The 21,795-nt window shown below is 44.5% G+C and overlaps 1 protein-coding gene across 9 annotated transcripts in view; it reads right to left on the bottom strand.

The window, feature by feature from the left end:
* RAB30 (RAB30, member RAS oncogene family) overlaps window positions 1-21,795 on the bottom strand; it is a 49,450-nt gene that overhangs the window by 8,723 nt on the left and 18,932 nt on the right. For 4 of the 9 annotated variants that reach the window (XM_064644991.1, XM_064644988.1, XM_064644990.1 and 1 more), the window contains 3 exons: window positions 8,247-8,347; window positions 6,749-6,832; window positions 1,913-2,096 (listed from right to left, as the gene is read on the bottom strand). In XM_064644991.1, coding sequence (XP_064501061.1) covers window positions 1,913-2,096; window positions 6,749-6,832; window positions 8,247-8,339 — 361 coding nt within the window. In that variant the 5' untranslated portion in view covers window positions 8,340-8,347. Of the gene's footprint in view, window positions 1-1,912; window positions 2,097-6,748; window positions 6,833-8,246; window positions 8,348-12,150; window positions 12,170-12,449; window positions 12,499-21,795 lie in introns of those variants that run through there. The other 5 variants (XR_010428205.1, XR_010428209.1, XM_064644992.1 and 2 more) reach the window with 4 other exon arrangements.

The following is a 21,795-nucleotide window of genomic DNA, read 5'->3' as shown; positions in this document are numbered from 1 at the left end:
GGCATTTAATAAAATATGCCTTGTGAACATTCAAGTCAGTTAGCTCTAATTTAGCACCAGTGCATCTGTTTGCTGCTATCAACTAACATTAAAGTATTTCCATTTTAATATCTATTGAAAATTCTTCTATCCTTGCTCTGAGGAGCACTTAAAATGTCAATTATAGCATATGAGACACTAAATGTGATATTTATCACGTTACAAGCTTTTAAAAAAAGCCTGGCATGGAAGACAGCTTTCCTATTTCAATATTCCCATATAGGATTTGGCTGTGGAGGCTGGAAGAGGGACAGGACTGGGGGGCACTCACAGAGTGAGGCGAGGCGAGAAACCAACCCTCTGCTTCAGAGAGATCAGTTGAGCAGAGAGTTGATTACAGCCTCAAGCAAGTATCTGATATGATTATACACTATTACTGGTCACTTCACTTCAAACATGATGTTTCTGCCATAAATTAATCTTACAACGAAGATAACAGACCAGGACCTGCAATAACAGGCAGCTGTGTCCACAGACTCAGTAGGTTCAGGAGGAAACAGCTCCTGGCCTCACTCCTACTGGCAATTTTGTGAGAACTAGTGGGAGGAAAAGATGGTGTTTCCACTAGCAAGCCTTGTCTCATTGCCCTCCTCTCATTTGAGATCGCCTTCTTTCCCAAGAAAGCAGTTTCTTGGACCCACTACATTCAATGAAGTTACCTTTCTAAACAGATTAACATCCAACACAAGTGATTTATGGTTGTCACCATCTTCAACGTGTGAATTATGACTAAAATATGTTTTATATGTTGCACTGTAGATGCTGGCAATTAACTTAATGTTCACTAAAAATTAATGTGTACATTTGTTAGTCATGTAATAATTATTTCTGCCCATTTGTACCCAGGCCATACTCAAGGAGTTTCTTGTATGGAAGCTCTATGAACCCCACAGCTCACTTGAAATACCACTGGGGCATGTAAAACTCAAAAGAATTGTTTTTTTTCAAATACACATTAAACAGTCTTTACAATTACCTAGACTTTTTCGTTTAGACAACAAACTATTAAAGGTGATATCAACACTGCAGCATGAAACTTTTTGGCTTTCCCCAACTTATTTTTCCATTGTTCTTTATATATTCTTGGACCCTTAAAAGCCAAATCCAGACTATCAAATGCTTGAAAGCAGAGTATGGAAAAGCATGGGTAGGCAAAATAACCTTCCCCTTGCTTATAGCAGACAGATGGCCTAAGGTCTGTTTTGTCTTGAGTTGAAGCTCTACAGATTAATATAACATTCAGTTATTTATTTTTAGTTTCCCTAAAATCCATGCAAAATTATCCAGTTTTCCAGCTCTGCCCCACCTATGAATGCTACGACTCACGCAACCATCCCATCCTGATGCAGTTCCCAGATCATGACCATTTAAGACAAGACTGGTTGTCCCACTCCTATGGGGTACAGCAACCTGCAGTCATCACCAGCTTGCGCAGATCCTCACATATTTGTAGCTTGAAGTCACAAGGAGAACTGCTCTATTCTTAGCTCGGTTGGTAGCTGCCCCATCCACACTTTAGTCCCTTATGGGACCATGTGGTGGAAAGCATCCCCCTCTGCATGCAATAGCCTTAGGCCTGAAACAGGACCACACTTCAAAGGTGGCCATAACATCTTGAACACCACTATCATTGTCTTGGGGTTATTTGCAGAAGGAATGGTTCAAGCACTGGGTTTAAGGCACCAGCTGGACCCTGTGCCCACCTACAGTTACAACTGGTTGGCAACAAGATCCACCGGACCAGTTCAAGCATCCTGCACCAGCAGTTCACACAGATGTCATGTTTTCCTCCTGCTAACACCTCCATCTGCCCCTCGATACGCGCAGCTTACCCCCTCCTCACAGCACCCCGTGAGGGACGATTGTCACTTACCCACTAGCACAGTTATGACCTTATTGCTGGCATACTGCTCAATTTCCCGCAGCCACTCGGGGAGGCACCGGAAGGATTCCTCACAGGTGATGTCGTAGGTCAAGATCAACGCGTTAGCGCTGCGATAGTAACTCTGTGTGATGGATCGGAATCGCTCCTGTCCTGCTGTGTCCCAGATCTGCAGCTTTTGACGTAACAAGGAAGGGTGGTAAAAGGGAAAAAAAGTTATTTAACTTTTTTATTTGATGGTAGCACTGTTTTGACCTAAGGAAAAAAACACCTTCCAGGGTAAAGCAATGCTAGGAAAGCACTTAGCTCTTCTCCCTTTGGCTTCCCTTCCCCCAGCACTATTTGTTTCGATTGTTGCACTTGTGGATTGAAATGCAAGGCACAAAGTCAGCTGGCACTGCGGCCAACGGCCCCTGGAAGCTGCAGTCTCAGCACTTTCATGTGACTACCAGCATCTCCCTCTACTGTGGACAGAGCTGCTGGCCTGGAGTTACAATGCAAGTGCTGGAGGGAGAGTCACTTCTCCTGCCCCTGAAGTTCAACAACAGCAGTACCCATTCCCAAGAAAAAATAAGAATGCCTCCCCTCTAGCTCCCAAAGCTAGTTATAGTTACTCTGAGATGATGCACTGATGAGTGGAAAGCAAAGGAACGAACAAGGAGCTCAGCTGAAGGCTGATCTAGGGATTCTAATGTACTTCCTCTCTACAACTTCAGCCATCTCATAGTTTGCCTTCCTAACATGTAGAGTTGGTTGACATGGCCTTAACTATATCACAGAATCACAGAATGCTTTGGGTTCGAAAGCACCTTAAAAACTACCTAGTTCCAACCCCCCTGCCATGGGCAGGGACACTTTCCACTAGACCAGGTTGCTCAAAGCCCCATCCAACCTGTCCTTGAACACTTCCAGGAGTCAGGCACCCACAACTTCTCTGGATAGCCTGTTCCATGTCTCACCACCATCAAAGAAGTCATGAGTGTTTTCCAAACCCTCTGGATCCAGGAAGACAACATACATTTCCCCATGTAAACTAAACTTATACTGGTTTTATATTTTGACCATCTGATAGTTTTTGGTGGGCCATCAAAACCTCAATCCTTCAAAAAGGAAGTCTAAGAACAAACATCCAAAATTAACACATTTCAAGATAAAAGAGTATTTCTCTTCAGCTTTTCTTTTTTTAAAGCACCTCTTTCTGGAAGCAAATATGTGAAAGGATGACTTCCAGCCAAAATCCTGTGTACTTTGGGAAGAAAAAGGTGTTTCAGAGTTTTTCCATATATTCAGCAGCCTGTAACAGAGAAAATCTTATTCTTGCCCAGTTCCAAAGTCAAGCTACATCAGCCACTCATCATAAATATGTTAGTTTGAAATGAGAGCTCCCAGTAGCAGCTTTCAGACATGGGGTATGATTTTGAAAAAAATACATTTTTTGCAGAGAAAGTAATTTGTGGCTGGCTCACAGCCCCTGGGCACCTTTGTGCTTTAATCTCTTGGCATAGTTGTATTTAAGTGGCTGAACCTGGCACCTGTAAAGTGATACACAAAACCATAAATGAAATTACTTGAACGTGAAAATCAGATAATGAATGAGTCCTCGTTAAAACAAACCAGCCTCCATACTCTGGCATATGGAAAGATACAGATAATTCTGTTATTCCTCAGCTGTTACCCAGGAAAAACATTTACTGACTGTCTACTGGTTAACTCCAGCTTATATAGGTTCTGCATTTATTGAGAACATAAAAACTTGCTATGAATATGTCCTTCCACTGCTTTAATCTAACAGACATTGAAAACAGAAGGGGATTGTGCTGGGGAGAGGGTTTCTCACTGACTGCAGTTACGAGTCTCTCTCTGAGCTGGGTGCCCGTGATCTTACAGCCAGTGAAAAACTCTTCCTGCACATAAAATGCACATCTCACACTTCCCCTCATTGGTTATTTCTGCCAAATAAAATATTTCATAGCAACCATTTTACTTGTATAATTTTTTTTTATCAAAATAACCAAAGGACTGTGTCTGATTCAGCCTGTGGAAAATCTAGACGTTTATTTTCTTGGAGCTTCCCGCTCTCCCAATGTTTGCACACACACTTAGCTTTCCACCAAGTATAATGAGACACAGGTCCATGTAGCACTAATGATGCTTAGCTCTGACCACCACAGTAACTGCTGGTTCAAATTTGTGGACCCTCTTGGTACCAGTGTTGCACATAATTTTGGGGTTTATTAGAAAAAGCCAGATAAAAATCTCCCTCACAGCACAGTGCTCTCTCAGCTTATTGGCCAGTGAGCTCTAGTAGCTGCTCATATCTGAAAGAGCTTGCATACAGCTTTCATACCAGCAAGTCCCTCTTCACTGACTTTCTAATGACAGTTTTGAAAGTTGAAAAGTACTTTTCCCCAGAAATCTCTATTCTATTTTCAAGACTAAAAACTTTTTTGGTAAACAGCTCTGGATCCCAGCAGATGTGCAGGAAAGGCTGCCCAGTACAGAGGCAGAGTCATGGTTCAGGCACTGCTAAATGATCTAACAGTCAGAGCAGTGTCTTGTTTGACCAAGATGTCATTTTTATTGCTCTTTGCTCTGACTCATTCCTGCTTTTCCTGCTCATTAAATGTTTATTCTCACAAGCACTGCTTACTCAAAAAGTTTCGGCTACAATATCACCCCCTGAAAGAGTTCTCTTTGCCTTTCAGACTCCAGAAGGCTCATTCAAGTATCCAAATATCGTACCAAAGCTTAGCCCTCCAAAGCTTAGTCACTGAGGCTGAGCTCCAGCAACTCCAACCTACTGCATTGGTGGTGTCAGGAGAGGGACTTTAAGAACTCATTTGCTATGTGAAATACAGGTGGTATGTCAGCTACCACTTACTAAGGCTCTGTGACACACAATCCTGCCTCAGGGTGATTCAGGCAGTTACTTGGAGGGACACTTGTGCATTCATCACACATTTGCAGAGCAGCAGGGACTTCTCATTTAACTTGTAGAGCACCCCGTAACCATCCTTGCCCTGAGATAGCCCACGCTGGCATGACTGCTCCCAACATTCACTTAAGGAGTTTGCACTGTCAGCCTGAGTTAGTCTTAAAACAGGATTGTATCACAGGAGCAAAAAGTGAAACAGACAAATCCTTAGGGTGAGTTCATCTATACAAAAGCCAGACTTCAGATATAAGTGATGTTCTCAAGGCTCCATCAGTACTTGACAGAGAACCAGATGCTTGAAAAGGAGAGGTGTTTGAGGTGGATGTGATTAATCTTCCCCAGGATTGCTCTTCTCCCTCCAGTGACCAGGACAATCTTGAGACTTCTGTTTTAAGCCAGATATATAACGGGGAAAAAAATGAATTCCACCTCCAGTGCAGTGATTAAGCCATTTACCAGCTCAGATCCTCTGTGCTGCTTCACTGGAGCCGATTTTGGCTGAAAGAAGCATCTCTGCAGTCTGAGGAGCTTGGACAAACAGCATCCGTGTCCTGGCCAACATTGCTACTGCCCGCTAATGAGCACTGAAACCACTGGGCTGAGCACTAACACCACAGGGGCTACATGTAATCCGCTCTGCCTCTCTGCCTGCTGCTCTGTCCCACTTGCACAGCCATGTGCTGAATATTAACTCAGTCTTTAGCAGGTGAAGGTATTTATACCTCTTGTCCTTCACCTGCTCAGGCAGGAAGGTCTCCTGGTCAAGCACCATCACTTGCCATTGGTTTGCACAGCTCCTCGTGCAGCAGGGTGGCAGGCTGCTGACATGATCACGGCTTTTAAAAATCTGTCCTGAACTTCGGAACACACCGCACAATGTTCTTCTTAAAAACCTCTGTGGTGAAATACAGGTTAAAAAAAGCCCGGGGCTGAAAGTCTGCCCAAATCCACTGCTTCCATTCCACCACTGGAATTTCATGCACCCCTGAATTTCATGCTGGCAGAGTAAATCCAGGAGCGGCTCAGGGACCCTGGACATCTTGACATTAGAGGCTCAGACAACCATACTCTTCTCTCATCTCTTAGACACCAGAGTAGCTGTAGTGAAACCTCTACTAATGAACAAAGTGGTGCCAGCCAACATCTCTGGGCTCTGGAACCCAACCATGGATCCCATTAAAGCATGAGATTGGTCCCCAGTCTGCCTTGGCCCAGGCAAAATAGGTCTCTGCCAAGTGATGCTCAGGCTCAGTTTGGGAGTTAGCATAGAACAAGGACAGTTTCCCAGCAGTGGTTTGGTTGCAATCACCCTATTTTAGAGGGTGAAAGACTTAATAATATGGAGACCTGTGCCCTTTGCAGTTAAATGTTGGCTCAAACACTAGTACTGTGGTCATCTCTGCTTCTCCCAAATCTGTAACTTGGCAGAAGTGGAAGATGAGCCTTTGTTGTGCAGAACCCAACAAGTCCAGAAGCCTGCTCTACCCAATGGCTGTCTTGGGAGCTCACAGGAGAAGACTTTCATCAAGCGCACCCCAGGGAGTACAATAGATTTCTGCTTACCAGAAATGCTGTGAGCAGAGGCTGCACTGAAACACTCCTCTGTGCTTCCTCAACCCCAGCCAGGCAGAATCTTACCATCTCCTAAGCAAGAACAGAGTTTTGCGAAATCTCCCTGTTCCATTTCCTCCCTTGCAGTAGGGTAATATGTTGCAATTCTGATGGTAATTGTGGAGAGGAACATACAGATTTTTAGACCCTGCATTGCCCAAGCCGTGCCAGACAGCCCTGCACTTTGCCAAGTGCCTCCCAGCAGTGGGAGGGCTGCAGCAAGAAACCTCAGCTATGGTACTGAGACATGAACTTACACATAAAATCATCAAGGCTCCTACCTTTACTTTTTCACCGTTTATCTCCACAGTTTTAATCATAAAGTCAACCCCAATCGTGGCTCCTTGCCCTGGTGGGAAAAGCCCCTGGAAGAAAACAAGAGTTTGATTGAGCATATATCTGTAGCAAGACAAAACTCTCACTGGGTACTAATCCTCTCTGTTTCATCTTCAAAACTATTCATCCCTTGTCCCCTTCCCTGGACACTTATTTCTGTCACATTTAGAATGTGACATTTCCCCAGCACGAAGGCTGCCATAATTCAACCCTACTGTTTTCTCCCTGTGTATGCATCTCTAGTTGTGTAGCAAGTCATTGAATTCAGAGGTAGGGAAACAGGAAAAGAAAAGGAAATACATATAGGGGAAAAAAGAGAGGGGGAAAGCCCTTCTACTTCTGTGCAGTTGGAAGAGGCAGGGGAAGGGTGAGGACCTTCCATTGTACTTCCCAATGCATTGAAAGAGGTGTGAGCATCTGCGTGGGCTTGGACAATACCTTTTGCTTCTGCAGTCTTGTGCCTTTCCTTTTCCCACCACCACACCCCATGGCAAGGATAGGCATTTCTGGCAGCTCTCAGCAATGGGGTCACATTTCTGCACAGCACTTCCAAAGTGAAGCACAGAGCCAGCCATCACTGGTGCCACAACAGTGGCAAGGGACAGACTGATGCTTGTGGTATTTGATTGCAGCACAATCAGAAAGGAGCAACAACAAACAAAAACAAAACAATAGCTTTTTGATTTCTGGTCTACCAAGTCATGTTGATTTTGTGGCACATCCCTTCCCTACAGCAGCTTTAGCAGAAGTGGCCAGACATTCCTGCTGTTAACCTTTTGGGGTTGACTAGCTTTATTACCACCGGCTGTCACATGTTTTTGGAGACTTTCTAACATCGCCATGGTTTTAAAACTGAAATTAACAGTGAAGAAGAAAATTGCTGACAATATCTAGTCAAGAGTACAACCAAAACTCCACAATGTTTTAAGTCCATCATGCAAAGCCTTTTCTTGCCCCAGATCACAGAAGCATGGTCCTTTCCCTGTTATTCTGCCACAAAAAAAGGTCCAGAAGACACTGGACTGACAGATCAGGACCCAGATTATTTATCTACTAACGACAAACAACAGGGAGAACTTTGTGCAGCAAAAGATGGGAAAGAGACCAGGAGATGTGCTGATCCTTATAACCAGCCCATACCACCACCAAAACAGGAGTTATCCCAGTGGCTTTCAGAGGGGAATTTCCACCTTCACAGAGGAATGAGCTTTCTCCAACGCAAAATCCAGAACAGGGCCAAGTGCAGCATTAGATAAAGATGTGCTGCTTGTGCCAGTGTGTCACTATAGGTGATACCTGCACCAAGAGTGTGAAAAACAAAATACTTTGGAGCTGTAATGCTGGCAGAGCCCTCAGTGTACAGTCACAGGTTCCATGCTCCATACCAGTGCTGTCCCTATCCCCCATCCCAAAGTCTCACATCCAAGAGGTAGCCAACTTTACCTGAGTGAAGCGACGGACTAGGCAGGTCTTCCCCACACCAGCGTTGCCAATTAAAACAATTTTGAAGAGGAAATCATAATCTTCCATACTCATTTACGCAGCTGCAAGAGAGAGAAAGCACAATACTACGTGAATCAAATCAGAGGGGACATGACCTTTTATCCCCACTGAACTTTATTACTCCAAACATTCAAAGGTCTCCTGGCACACACGTGGCTGCTGAGATAAGGGAGAAGAACACTTCCCACTCTGAGCCAGGGCATCCACGTAGTCAAAAATCAGTTGCTGTGAAACTTTGGCCATATTTCAGTTCTCATGTGCTCTCACCTGGTTGCTCACAAATTAGAGATGCTGGTTTTCAGCTTTCCGAGCAGTGCTTCACAAACCTGAGACATTGATTCCTAGATGTCCCCAAAGGTTTTTTTTTGATTTTAACTACATCAGCTCCAAAGGACAGTGTGGACTTTGTCACATTGTCCAAGGGGATCATGTAATTTATTTCTGTGAGGGCAATACCCAAAAACCTCACATGAGCTCCTCTGAGAGGGCACTGGGTACACACAGGACAGGGCTGGGGCAGAACAGATGGGGGACTTAATTTTAAAACAAATGCAGCAGTGTTTGCCTTAAAGACAGAAAGAGCTCATATGCTAAAACTGTAGTGGGTACTGGGGTAACAGTTTAAAAATATCTTTTAATGTTTTCAGCTAAAAAGAAAAAATAATAGATGCTAATAGCAATATTACTAGTATGATAATTTTCTTTAGTTTTGTGAGGATAGATTACTCAAATGGGAATTGAACAGAGAGGAGCTTCGGGCCTATCCAGCACACCCCCACCCCCCACAAGTCAAATCATCTTAGCAGGATGATTTTGGCAACATCACAGGAGATGGGCAGGGTTGCCTACATGGAAGACCTCTATACAGGGCTTCCTTAGGCCACTCAGAGTGTGGGAAGGACCAAACAGACAAATGTAGTTTGCTGCAACTGAGCAAGTCATGAGGAATGAGCATGCACACCTCCATCTCCAGTGCACCTGAGGGTGCTGCCAACACTGTGACCAGAAAAGGGGTCTGTAACCTTCAAGAAAAGCAACAACAGCCAGAAGAGATTCAGTTGGAGACTTTAGGCAGACAAAAACCCACAAGGGAGCAGAAGGGCAGTGTCTGAACTCCATTATGTTCAGGAGGATCCAGGTATTGTATGTGGCAAAGAGCTGTCCTCAAGACTGGTCTGGAGTAATGGCATAAAAGAGTTGAGTGAAGAGATAGATTTACAAGCCATCAGTTCAGATACCAGATAGAACGAAACCTAAGCATCAGCACCTATAGATCAGGAAATGAATGAGGAGATAGAGCCAAAGATGGTAAGTACAGGAGAAGGATAAGGCAGACAGGTGGGGAATAGGGGAAAAAAAAAGTATTATGAAAGTGCTATCCTCAGTAAAGCCACAGATTCCTTAGAGGATCTTTACAGAGCTGACGAAGGGAGCAAATGCAGCCTGGGTGAAACCAGCTTTTCATGCTCAGCCCAAAGTCAGAGTGCCCTCTCCCGCTGCCTCCAAAGGTCCTTCCTCTGAAGGGTTCATTGCCACACACCAGAAGGCTCCAGCTACATACCCCGGTCCCACCAAACAGTTGTGACAGGCTTATAGTCAAACAGCCAGAGAATACAAGATAGAACTGAGCCAGTCTGGATCTGCCTGGCAGGGTGCATGGCAACAGCTCTCCAAGCACCACCAAGAGTCTGACGGACAATGGATCTGGGGGCAAAAGAGGTGGAAGACTGATTCAGCTGCTTTCACATCTATGTGGCCCTTGACCATTCCAACAGCCTAAAAAAAGGGTAACCGCGCCAATTAGTGACTAATGAGCTGCATCACATCAGCAGATGGTTAGCAGGAACACACTGAGTCACTACACAGGCGTGTCACTTCGCCTGGACCAGCAAAGTGCCACCAAACAACAGCTGCTGGAGGCGTCCTGAGGATGCTCTAACATGCAAGACCTTGCAGCTCCTTAGTATCTCTTAGCACAGTGAAAGAGTGGGACCTTAAAGAACAACCTCAAAAGTGCCCTTTTTTATTTTCTGGGGCTCTTATTTTGTGTAATTGCTTCATATCTCCATGATTGGCTTTCCCAGAGTGGGACTGGATAAAAAAAGCAGTATTAAAAACATGTTGACAGTGCTCTTACAATGAAGGTTAAAATGTTAATATAAGGTTTCAAGCTTTCGCACTAGCAAACATGAAGAAAAATGTGATCATCCACTAAAAGCTATTTCAAGACTAACGATACTCACTCAGCACTGCATAATTATTCCTGGGATTCTTCATACCCCAGAGGGTATGCTCCCCACAGAAAGATTTCACTTCGATTACTTGTACCCTAAACAATCCAAAATTAAAATTTATCTTCTTAGGAAGCTTAAAAATAAACTTCCTCTGCAGATCTTTGAGCTCAGAAATGCTAAATGGCTCAGAAATACCCTAGAGTTACGTCTGATCCCCTTCATTAGGCTCTAGGACTAATCATATGTGATAATGACCCCAAATGGGAACTGAAAAGTGAACCAAGACCATAAAACAAACCATGCAATGATGAGATTAAATGTCAGAACGGAAGAGATACAAGAAATGGGGGCATGGGAAGGGAGAAAGCAAAGGAAGCAGCAAGGAAGAGTGAGAAGTGATTTGGGCAGGTGAAGTTGACCACCATCACCCTATTACCCAAACTGGTGTTTCTCCCTCTAAGTGCACACATGCTACCCCAGCACGCTGTCAGTGCTGGACACAAACATTGCACCAGTTACATTATGCAATCCTCTCCTCCTGCACCCGAGCCTCTCAGCCAAGTGACCTTTGCTGCTGACTCTGCTCATGCTACCCTCCCTGTCCCCAGACAAGATGTGTCTCAACCTCTGCCCCGCTCGGGAATGTGCATCTCAGCAATACAGCGCACATTGAATTATATGCTTAAAAAAAATTATAATACATGGAGCACAACTTGCACAACTTTGCTATTTGTTTTTGGGGTTTTTTTCCTTGGGTTTTTTTGGTGTGGGTTTTTCCCTCCCACCATCTTCTCTCTTCTTGTGTTCACAGGCACAGTGCTCTGCCTCACATCCCTGTGGTGGTTTAAAGTGTTTAGGATGCAGCTGCCTTTCCCACCCTCTGGCAGAGACAAGACACTGTAGTGAGGGCAGGGGATAGGATGCCAGTCCATGCCTCAGCCACCCCTCACCACATTAATTTAAGTCATAAACAGGGCTGGCTACAGCACAGAGACATGCCCTATCATGAGATGAAGCAGGAGTAGAGCCTGAGGCTGGTAGCAGGGCAGAAAATTTGGTGTTGTAGCTGTTTTTCCCAGAGGCAGTTTATGCAGCTCACAACCTAACTGCCTCCATGGGCAGTTCCCAACTGACTCCTGGGGAATCAGTTTTGCAGGGTTTTATTTAATTTGTGTTGTTGCTCTGCTCCACTTCCTTGCATGACCCCACACACAGTCACTCTGAGCAGAACAAGAGGCCAGGAGGGGTAAATCGAGGCAGGGAGACCACCCAGAGAAGTGGTCCATCACTGGGAATGCAGCTGAAGGACAGCAGGACATGTTTTAGACTTAGCTGGCTTTCACAGAATCATTAAGGTTGGACAAGACCTCTAAGATATGGTCCACCACTGCCAGGTCCACCACTAAACCATTTCCCTAAGTGACATATCTACATGTTCTTAACACTTCAGGGGATGGTGACTCTACCACTTCCCTGAGCAGCCTGTTCCAGTGCTTGATCACCCTTTTAGTCAAGAAATTTTTCCTAATGCCCACTATAAATCTCCCCTGACATAATTTAAGGATGCTTCCTCTCATTCTGTCACTTGTTATTTGGGAAAAGAGACTGACCTCCACTTTGCTACTACTTCCTTTCAGGTAGCCATGGAGAGCAAGAAGGTCCCCTCTGAGTTTCCTTTTCTCCAGGCTAAACACCCCCAGCTCCCTCAGCTGGTCCTCACAGGACTTGTGCTCCAAATCCTTCACCAGCTCCCCTGCCCTTCTCAGGATGTGCTCCAGCATCTCAATGTTTCTTCATTTGGGCAAGACAGTGCAATAAATGCTCTTGGTATTTTTCAGTTATTAATTCCAATTCAATGAAAAGACTGGTGAGATCCACCCAAACTAAAAGCACAGAGGACAGGGGCTTTCACCTCTTCTTCTCCCCATCCAAGCAAGCTCCAGCTCCCATGGAGACACCTGAAAAAGGAATGCAGAAGTCATGGGCTGCTTTCCCCATGCAGCAAGCACTGCTGCAAAGGCAAATGTGCACCAGTCCCTCCCACTTCTCCCCGTGTTTCTTGCTAGAAACTCTCCCATAGCCTGGTTAGCAGGACTTAGTCCTGTTTCACCCTGCTGTGGGCTCTTCACTGTATGTAAATGTGGGACAGCAGTACATTTGAGGGAGGAGAAAGACACACTCCCTCCTGCTTTTTATGTTCACCATACACTGCAATGCAAGGAGTTTATCCACTGCAAATATATGCTTCAGGGAATGAGATATCTGCTTATTCCCTTATGTGATGTCCTCTACGCATTTGCTCCATTTACCTCTTAATTCTGCCTGATCCACTTTCATTTACTTGGCAGTGTTTATCATCTGAACTAAGGATTTTCTTTTTGCAGTGTTTTTTTACCCATTGGTTTGGCTGGTTACAGAGGGTCTCTCTTCACCCCTGACCTGCTTTGACCATGTCTTGCTCAGCCTCTTTGGCTACCAACTAAGTGGCAGAAATACAATGCAAAGGTTCAAATACTACCTGGAGGCGTGAATGACTTTGGAGTGATCAAATTCTCCTTCATGTGGATGAAATCACTACTCTGCCTGTCCCCCATCAGCTTTTACATCAGTACCAGTGTTTGCACAAACAAACACCAAGTATTAGTGAGGTTTTCAGCTGATAAAGAAATCTTGGCACTTCTCTCTTGACTCCTTTGCTCAAGGAAGATTTCCACCTCTAGGCATAATGATGATTTTACCCCAACTGTTTTTGCTTATGAAGCCAGAGCTAGAGTGGAATACTTCAAAAGAACAAACTTTTCTCAGTCAGCTGCAAGATATGCCAACCTCTGCTTGTCTTTTAACCTCCCCAAAGATCACAAGATAATGCATGCTCAGGATACACTGTGGACAGCCTTCATCTGAAGTTAAAAACCTTTAATGTTTAAAAGAATGTTTTGACACCTTCATTTTAGGAGAACAAAACAGAAATAAGCTGGTGTTTCTAAACCTCCATGGTATCTCAGTCCTCTTCTGAGTGCAGGAAGAACTCCTGAGTTAGACGTGCAGCAGTTAGAGGAGGAACAGTTCACATCTCTGCAGAGCCAGGTTACAACTGGAACTGGGAGTGCATTGCATATCATGGCATCACCCTCTCTCCCCAATAGTCTCATTTCCTGTAGCCTGAAAAACTATTGGAAGACTTTGTAGGCAAATGCTGATTACAAGCCACAGTTAGGGGACCAAACTAAACAGAACAGGTCAAATCAGAGCATTGAGTCCAACTGTAAACCCAGCATTGCCAAGTCCACAACTAAACCATGTCACTAAGCACCACATCTACACATCTTTTAATGTGTAGGGATGGTGACTTAATCACTTCCCTGGGCAGCCTGTTCTAGTGCTTGACCACCCTTGTAGTGCAGAATTTTCTCCTAAAATCCAGCCTAAACCTTGCCCAGGGGCATGTTTCCACTTGTCTTATTACTTCCTATGTGGGAGAGGAAATAGACCCCCACCTGACTACAGCCTCTTTCCAGGTAGTTGTAAAGAGTGAGAAAGTCTCTCCTGAGCCTCGTCTTCTCCAGGCTAACCCCCCTCCAGCTCCCTCAGCTGCTCCTCATCAGATTTGTGCTCCAGACCCTTCACCAGCTCTGTTGCCCTTCTCTGGGCTTGCTCCAGCACCTCAACGTCTCTCTTGTAGTGAGGGGTCCAGAACTGAACACAGGATTTGAGGCCTCATCAATGCCGAGTACAGAGGAACAATGACTGCCCTGGTCCTGCTGGCCACACTATCACTGATACAAGCCAGGATGCCATTGGCCTTTTTGGCCACCTGGGCACACTGTTGGATCATGATCAGCCACTGTCAATCAACACCCTCAGGTCCTTTTTCCTGGGCAGCTTTCCAGCCACTCTTCCACCAGCCTGTAGCACTGCCTGGGGTTGTTGTGACTCAAGTGCAGGACCCAGAACTTTGCCTTGTTAAACCTCACACCACTGGCCTCACCCATTGATCCAGTCCATCCAGATCCCTCTGCAGAGCCCTCCTACCCTCCAGCAGACCAACACTCAACCAACTTCGTGTCATTTGCAAACTGAGGGTGCCCTTGCTCCCCTCTCCTGATCATTGACAAAGATATTAAACAGGATTGGCCCCAAAACTGAGGTCTGCGGAACACCAGTTGGGACTGGCTGCCAGCTGGATGCAACTTCATTCACCATGACGCTCTGGGTTCAGGCATCCAACTACTTTTTTCCCCAGTGAAGAGCTGGATAATAAACAAAACAGAAGAAAAAACAAAGGTTTCTCCACATTTAGGAATAAAGACTGAAACTATATCAAGCCAGGAATGTCAATAATTTGCATCTCAGCTCTATCCCACTGAAATCCCCCTCACAACCTACTGCTTCAATTAGACACCAAAAAGGATCTGCAGCCTCTTCCACCTGTTGAAACTAACCAGTAGGTCATGGCAGGTTTTGATGTATTGATATAGTTCTTAATAAACAAGTATTTTCTGTTCTTCATCATCCAGCAGCTATAAACTAAAATAAATTTACTTAAACATCTCAAGTTCAAACAGCAGCAGTTATGTATACAGATATTACATTGATCACACATGCCATATGAACCACAAAATTCAAAGCTAAGGCTAGTATTTCAAGCAGAGAATTATTCCTCACAGGCCAGAAAATTGCAGGGAATTCAGGTCTGGACATGCTGCTGCATTACATAACTCAGGATAAAATATTTTCATTTCCAAAGCATCTGCCAACTCAAGCAGGCTCCTGCACTTGGCAAGCAGAAGCCCAGCTCATGCCCTCTACAAACAAGCAGCCTGGATTTCCTTCTGTTTCTTTGCCTGCCTTCCTCACTCCTCATCTCCACAATGTTTAATTTCACTTCCATTCACATTAGAAAAATTAAGAGACTTAATTCCCAAGAAAGCCTGGATCACCCATGCCTCTGTGCTGCTGGTAGCAAAACCACAAGTACAAGGGATCCATGCTCTCAGCTTGGTGCGACATTAAAACTGGTGTCAAGAGCAGCATTAATACACATCATTAATCCTTTTTGGTTGTATGGTGGAAGGATGGGTAGTGTTTAGGTTGGACGCATCGTTGAGGATCTCAGTGCCACCAAAGGCTCTTCATGAGAGACCAGCCAAGTCACAGCTTGCCTGGTCCAGCATTCTCATCTAACTTTCCCACCTCTTAGGGGGAAGGGAGACTCAGTGAAATTTATGCACTTCAGTGTTGGGATTGTCTATGAAAGTGCTAAATATCACATACAGACAGCAAGTTAGATTTCCTCAAATACATCTGAGGATTCAACTGTTAATCAGTGATGATTCTCCTTGAACAAACTAATCAGATTTCTGCGTTATTTAGGAATAATGATACTGACACAGTATTTGCAAAATGACAAATAGAAAATTAAATTTCTTTAGGATTAAAAAAGAAAAAAAGCCTCAACAGTGTCTGACCAACCCACACACCAGCACACCCAGAGTACACACCATCATCAGAAAACTTGTTCCAAGCATAAGAACAGCCTCACACTCCATTTATTGTCAGAATCTGGGTTTTTGACTGCAAAAAAAAGTTCATGCAACCTTAATACATGCTTTTATAAACATCTTTAAGACGTGCCTGGAGATGGAGACACAATACTGCATGCTCAAAACAACACTCCATGGGTCTTGGCTGTGTTTTAGCACATCATGCGACCACCAAGCTGTATGCTCTGCAGCAACACATTTTTGTGTGTTGAAGCAGTTACAGACTCAGCCAGCACAGCAGACAGGCTGACTTCCAAGTGTGGAAAACTGCATTGCCAGAAATCCAGCCAAAAATGCTGTTTTATCCACTCAAAAATAACAGCCTCTTCCCAAAGGGGAAAAAAAAACCCAACAAAATTATTTTTTAAACTACAGCCAAATGATAACTGAAACACGTCTTGTATGGAACAGCCAGGAAAGCTGCCTAAGTCCAGCTCTCTACAATGGGAAATAAAGCTCCCACACCAAGACCCGACCCACTAAGCCCATCAGGAACTTAGGTGAGAATTTCTGGTTCTAGAAACCAGGTGCAGGATCAGGCTGAACCCCAGGTGTCTCCCACGAGCTGAGCAAGGTTTGTGGGGACAGTATGCAGTGAAGTCCAGGTTGCCCAACTTGCAAGGAGGCAAAGCTGGTGGAGAAACAATTCATCCTCAATCTAGAAGAAAGGTTTGTGCATGTCAAGTGGGTAAGAAGCAAAGAACTCTCCTATTTCATTAGTTTGCTGGGCTGGCATCGTGGCCATACATGGAGAAGTTTTGACACTGGGTGATAGGGTTCTGCTAAAACACTTGCAAGATTAGACAGTTTGACTCCACCATTTTTGAAAATATACAAGAGAAGCTATCATAACTAAAGAATTTCAATAAATTATTTACAAGAACATCATGACTCAAATGAGGTTGCAAATGCAGAAGCAGCACAAGTGTAACTATGCCACTAACGAATGACATAAGAACCATAAATGTACTGTGAAATATGAATACATTAGTCTGGGTTATAGAAGTATATCCAAGAAAGTTTTCTCAACTTCTAACTACAGTGACATGTCTTACTGCTGTTGATCAGTTTGTTTTGATTGTGTCAGACTGTGGTGTGAACAAAATTAAAAAAAAACTAATAAGGTTTTGTTTCCTAAGAATGCTTTTTAATTGACAAAAATAAGCCATTATTTCCACCTCTTTATTTCTGCTTAAGCTTGTGATTTACTGGGATTTACATCACTTCTCTATCAAACCTAGTAGAAGTAATAAGTAATTAAACCTCATCTAACCTCACTTTCAGGCATCTGAGATCAGGGCTGTGCTTGGCACCCCACAGCTTGAGGTTCAGGGAAGCTCATCTCCCTGGTCCCCATTCGCTCCAAAGACGAGCTTAGAATCCCAAATTAGAGGACCTTGTCTGCCCCTAAAATCAAGTTTGGGCTAATGGGTTCTAAGTTGATTATTGCCCCATTTATCACCTCCTATTTCCAGACGGGAAGCACATTTTACCTGTAACATTCATGCTTAGGCACCCAAGTATATGTGCTTCAGCTTCCTAATGGAACTGCACCACCAGCACAAGCGTTGTACCGTGTAAGAAGCTTTCCCCTCTAAAAATGGCCTCATCTAATGGAAACCTCTCGGCTGGGATCAACCATCCCATCTGGCAAGTGGCTGAGCTCACAGCGAATATTCTTTGCATTTCTGCAAAGAAACACTGTGGTACAGCTTTAACTGCGGGTATCTGCCAGAGCAGCAGATGTTTCACAAAAAACAAATTGTTCAGAAAGGGAAGAAAGTAGAAACAATAGAGACTTGAGCATAGCTTTAGGGCTGGTTTAAGCTGATGCCTCCAGTGGGAAGGTTCCCAGCCCTGCCTGCACCCCGCCAGCTGCAGGAGGGACTCAATCCAGATGTGAAAAAAAATTTGAGGGTGGGACAGCAGAATTAGATTTTTACAGCCCTGGTCACAGACTGTAATTTTGTTTGGAAGTATGTTTACTATCTTTAGTATCTCTTCAACGGTAATTTCATATCATGGCTCCTGAGTAAGATCTTCATAAGGATATCACAAGTCTCTTCAGAAATTAAGTAACAGTATTCATATTCTGGTTAAATTTCAGCTCACATGCTAACGAGTAGTCTATTTTCAGTTCCCCTTATGGTTTCAGGTGGTTATGGTACTTTTTATTTGTCCTAAACCATGGCAAAAGTACAGTTACTGTTCTAGGGCAGCTTTCTGCTGTTAGAAAACCTCATCTCAGCTTTGGCCCAGCTGCAATTCAAGGCACTGCATAGGTTAAATTTGGCACTGAAACAAATCCTGAAACACAAAAAAGCAGCACTTAGTGGAAGCTTTCTGCTCTAAGTCTCCTACCACTGCAGGGACATTACTCAGACAGCTTACCTAATAATTTAAAATCTGAAAAAATAATTTTAAAAAAATGTGTTCCAAAAATGTCTTTGAGATTTATTGGTTAAAACTGATGAAGGAAATGGTACATTGAGGATTAAGCAGGAAGGTCCCCGCAAAACCAAGCATTGCATGTGCATGCACACACACACACATTAAAAGACAGCATTGGTCACAGCAGCTCCCTAGTACAGATAAATCATGTCTTCACCTCTGCACACCTCCACTCCCAGGTCAGCTACTCCCCATCTTCTGCCACATGGGTTAATATATTATTGCAGAGATCTGCAGAGATCTGCATTTGGAGAGAAGGTGAAGGCACAACCACAGTTTATGCAGCACCAATATTTACCCTTTTGATACTGTCAATGACCAACAACTCTGTGACACAGCCCAGGACCTCCTTAAGCACGGTGCTTTTGCTCAAATATACGTTCCCATCACAAACACAATTTCTCAGGGCTTTTCCTGTATAGACATTCCTGTATTATAGATAATAGCAGATAGAGATACAGAGATATTCCTGTACTACTACTGATCTCCTGGCAGCAGCCTACTGAAGTTTTGACCTCTTGGGGAGTAAGACTAGGAAGCAGAAAGTTATTTCTTCTTGTTTACTTAAAACAAGCAGTAGCCAGTCTTCACAGGCACTGATGCCAACATGATGCGTGCAGCCTGAGCAGTGCTGTCACTGGGACAAGAACCTTCACACTCAAAGCTGCGTGGTCATGGGGGCACGACTTGGCATGTCAGCACTGTGTTTGTGACCATCTATTTTTATTCCTTAGCAACAGAGCAGCTTTTGAGGTTGGGCTTTGAGTTTGGGTTTGTGGGGGGTTTTTTGTGTTCAATCTATGTTTGGCACCCTGGGGAAATTCCTGAGCAGAAGATAGCAATTTTTAAAAGAGAATAAATGCTGGCACTCAAGCTTTGCTGACAGCAACACCACGCACCAGTTCTTGGTTAGTGTGAAGTGCTTGGACCTGAAACCAAGGGAAACCCTCACAAGCACCAGGCCAAGAGTCACAGCCATCACACTTTCTGTCTTTGCAAAACCTTGCCCTGGCATAAGAACAGGAAAAGATTTATTGGGTCAATAAATTGGTTATTGTATCACGTGTAAACCAACATCTCCAAGGCTCTGAACTTGACTGTTCAGCAGCACTGATGGGTCCCACGATAGTTTTTGTCCTGTGGGAGACAGGACCTCTCAGCAATAGCACTGGCTTAAAGAGGGAGGGAGTGGGGGGGCTAAGACATCAGTACAGTACAGCAATTCTGAACTAAGATACTGTCCTTACCATAAATCATGGAATTATCAATATCCCCCAGCTCTCTACAGCTCCCAAGTAAACATACAAATTAAATCCTGACTAGTCTACATGAGAAAAGCAAATAACACCTGATGTTTCCCAACACTGTCAGCAACATGGCCTTAAAAACATTTAAAGAAAAGATTTAATCATGGGAAGGACAAAGATATCACATGGCTTGGTGGTTTCATCGGTTGTCATGGCAAATGAAAATCCCTGACTCTCCAACTTGTGTGTTTTAGAGGAAAGGAGACAACAAAAATGCCCTTTTTATGACTAGAAAGGAATGTTTTCCTAATAATCACTCATGAACCCACAGCGCACTATATATAAACAGCTGCTCCTTCCCAGGAAAAATGTTTGCTGTTTCTTACTGAGCAACTCTTGGAGATCGAGGCAATTCAGTCCCAGCAGACATTCAGGCGTGGGTAATGAGAATCATGTGCTCTTACATGTGGTGACTTCTTGCCTGCCAAAGAGAGCCTGAACTAGCCACGAGGGGGGTCTCAGTTTTGTGACAGCTCTGCCACCAGCTCCCAGGGGAGGCTGCCAGCACAGCATGGCCAGGAGAACCTGGCAGCAGCATGAGTCCCCTCCCCTGCTCCCACACTCAGCATCACTGTGTCATTTCTTGCCACATGTCCAACAATGCTTGTTTTTTTCATGTGTTCTCAAAGCAAGCCAAATCCATGGATATTTGGCTGAGTTTTAATCTGCCAGACAGGTAAAAGCAGCAAAGACACCACTGTGTTTGCTCCAACCCAGGCAATCCAAAGCACCTTGCCTGAATGACCAGCATCACACATTTAGATTTTCTAAATATAGGTGGGAGATTTATTTGGCTGTAACTTCAACAACAGGTCCCCAGAGAGCCTGCTCTTTCCAGCCACATTGCCTGTTGGGTTTGGATGCATGCTAAAAATCTGGGAAGTTGAGGATATCCACACAGCACAGTTACATCACTCATTTCACCACCAGGTCTTAGTTTGTTGGTTTGTCTCCAGCCCTTCCCCTCCTGCAAATCTCTCTCCACTCCTGGGCTTCAATGCCAGACCGTTTGTCTAGAAGGAGCAACAGGACCCTAAGGAATAATGTTTATTGCACAATGTTGTAAGCGATGCTCCTCTGTGGGGTAGGTTTTTTCTGGCACCCCCATCCACCATGATTCCATGCGGGAGACCAGAAGTTGCACAACCTCAGATGTGTGGCTGGCTGGAAAGCAGCCCCTTCTGTAATGAAAGCTACAAGCTCCTTCCCTTACTTCCCCGAAAAAGCAGCTATGTGTCAAACTGCACCACTGCACTCCAACACTGGCTGTGTACATACACCAAGGGCCACATCCTACCAAAATCCCTGGCCTCAGTCCACTTGCACTGCACAGCCTTCATTGTGACAGCAAACTGAACCATGCTCCTCCCCAAACTTCACCCACAAAACTGACCCACAATCAGGGATACCCAACCAAATTAACTAAAGGCAGTGGGATAACACATGGATAACTAGTTTGGATCCTTTATCTTTTCGATATGAGGCAGAAGGAAGGAGACTCATCATCGTCCTCCCTGGTCAGGCTGTGCCTGCAGGACTGCAGGTGAAACATTTACTTTCTCATTTACAGCCTGCACATACAAAAAGGAGGTCACTGTGTATCGAGTACGAGAGAAACAGATTTCCACAATAACTTTTCAGCTGCAACGCTGTGAATTGTATCACAGCTTCATACATTAACCCTTACCCACACCACAAAGATGAAACGTTGAGGCTGCTGAAGTTACTGGAAATGCAATCACAACCCATGTGACAAAGGAACTCTGCTCTTTCACCCAGGCAATAAGCCAACTATGCAGCAAACAGGACTTTTCCATGGAGGACTCCTGCCAGAGTACCCCCCCAGCATGCTGGTCCTGCAGCATCCTCTCCATGCAATGGTTGCTGGCTTGGTTTAGAGTCTAAAGTTTCTGGATTGCTGTGCACATGGGTGGATGTGGGGAGGGATGGGCAA

This window comes from Pseudopipra pipra, chromosome 2, assembly GCF_036250125.1.
Source record: "Pseudopipra pipra isolate bDixPip1 chromosome 2, bDixPip1.hap1, whole genome shotgun sequence".
Taxonomy (NCBI): domain Eukaryota; kingdom Metazoa; phylum Chordata; class Aves; order Passeriformes; family Pipridae; genus Pseudopipra; species Pseudopipra pipra.
This window is presented reverse-complemented; position numbering and strand designations above follow the sequence as displayed.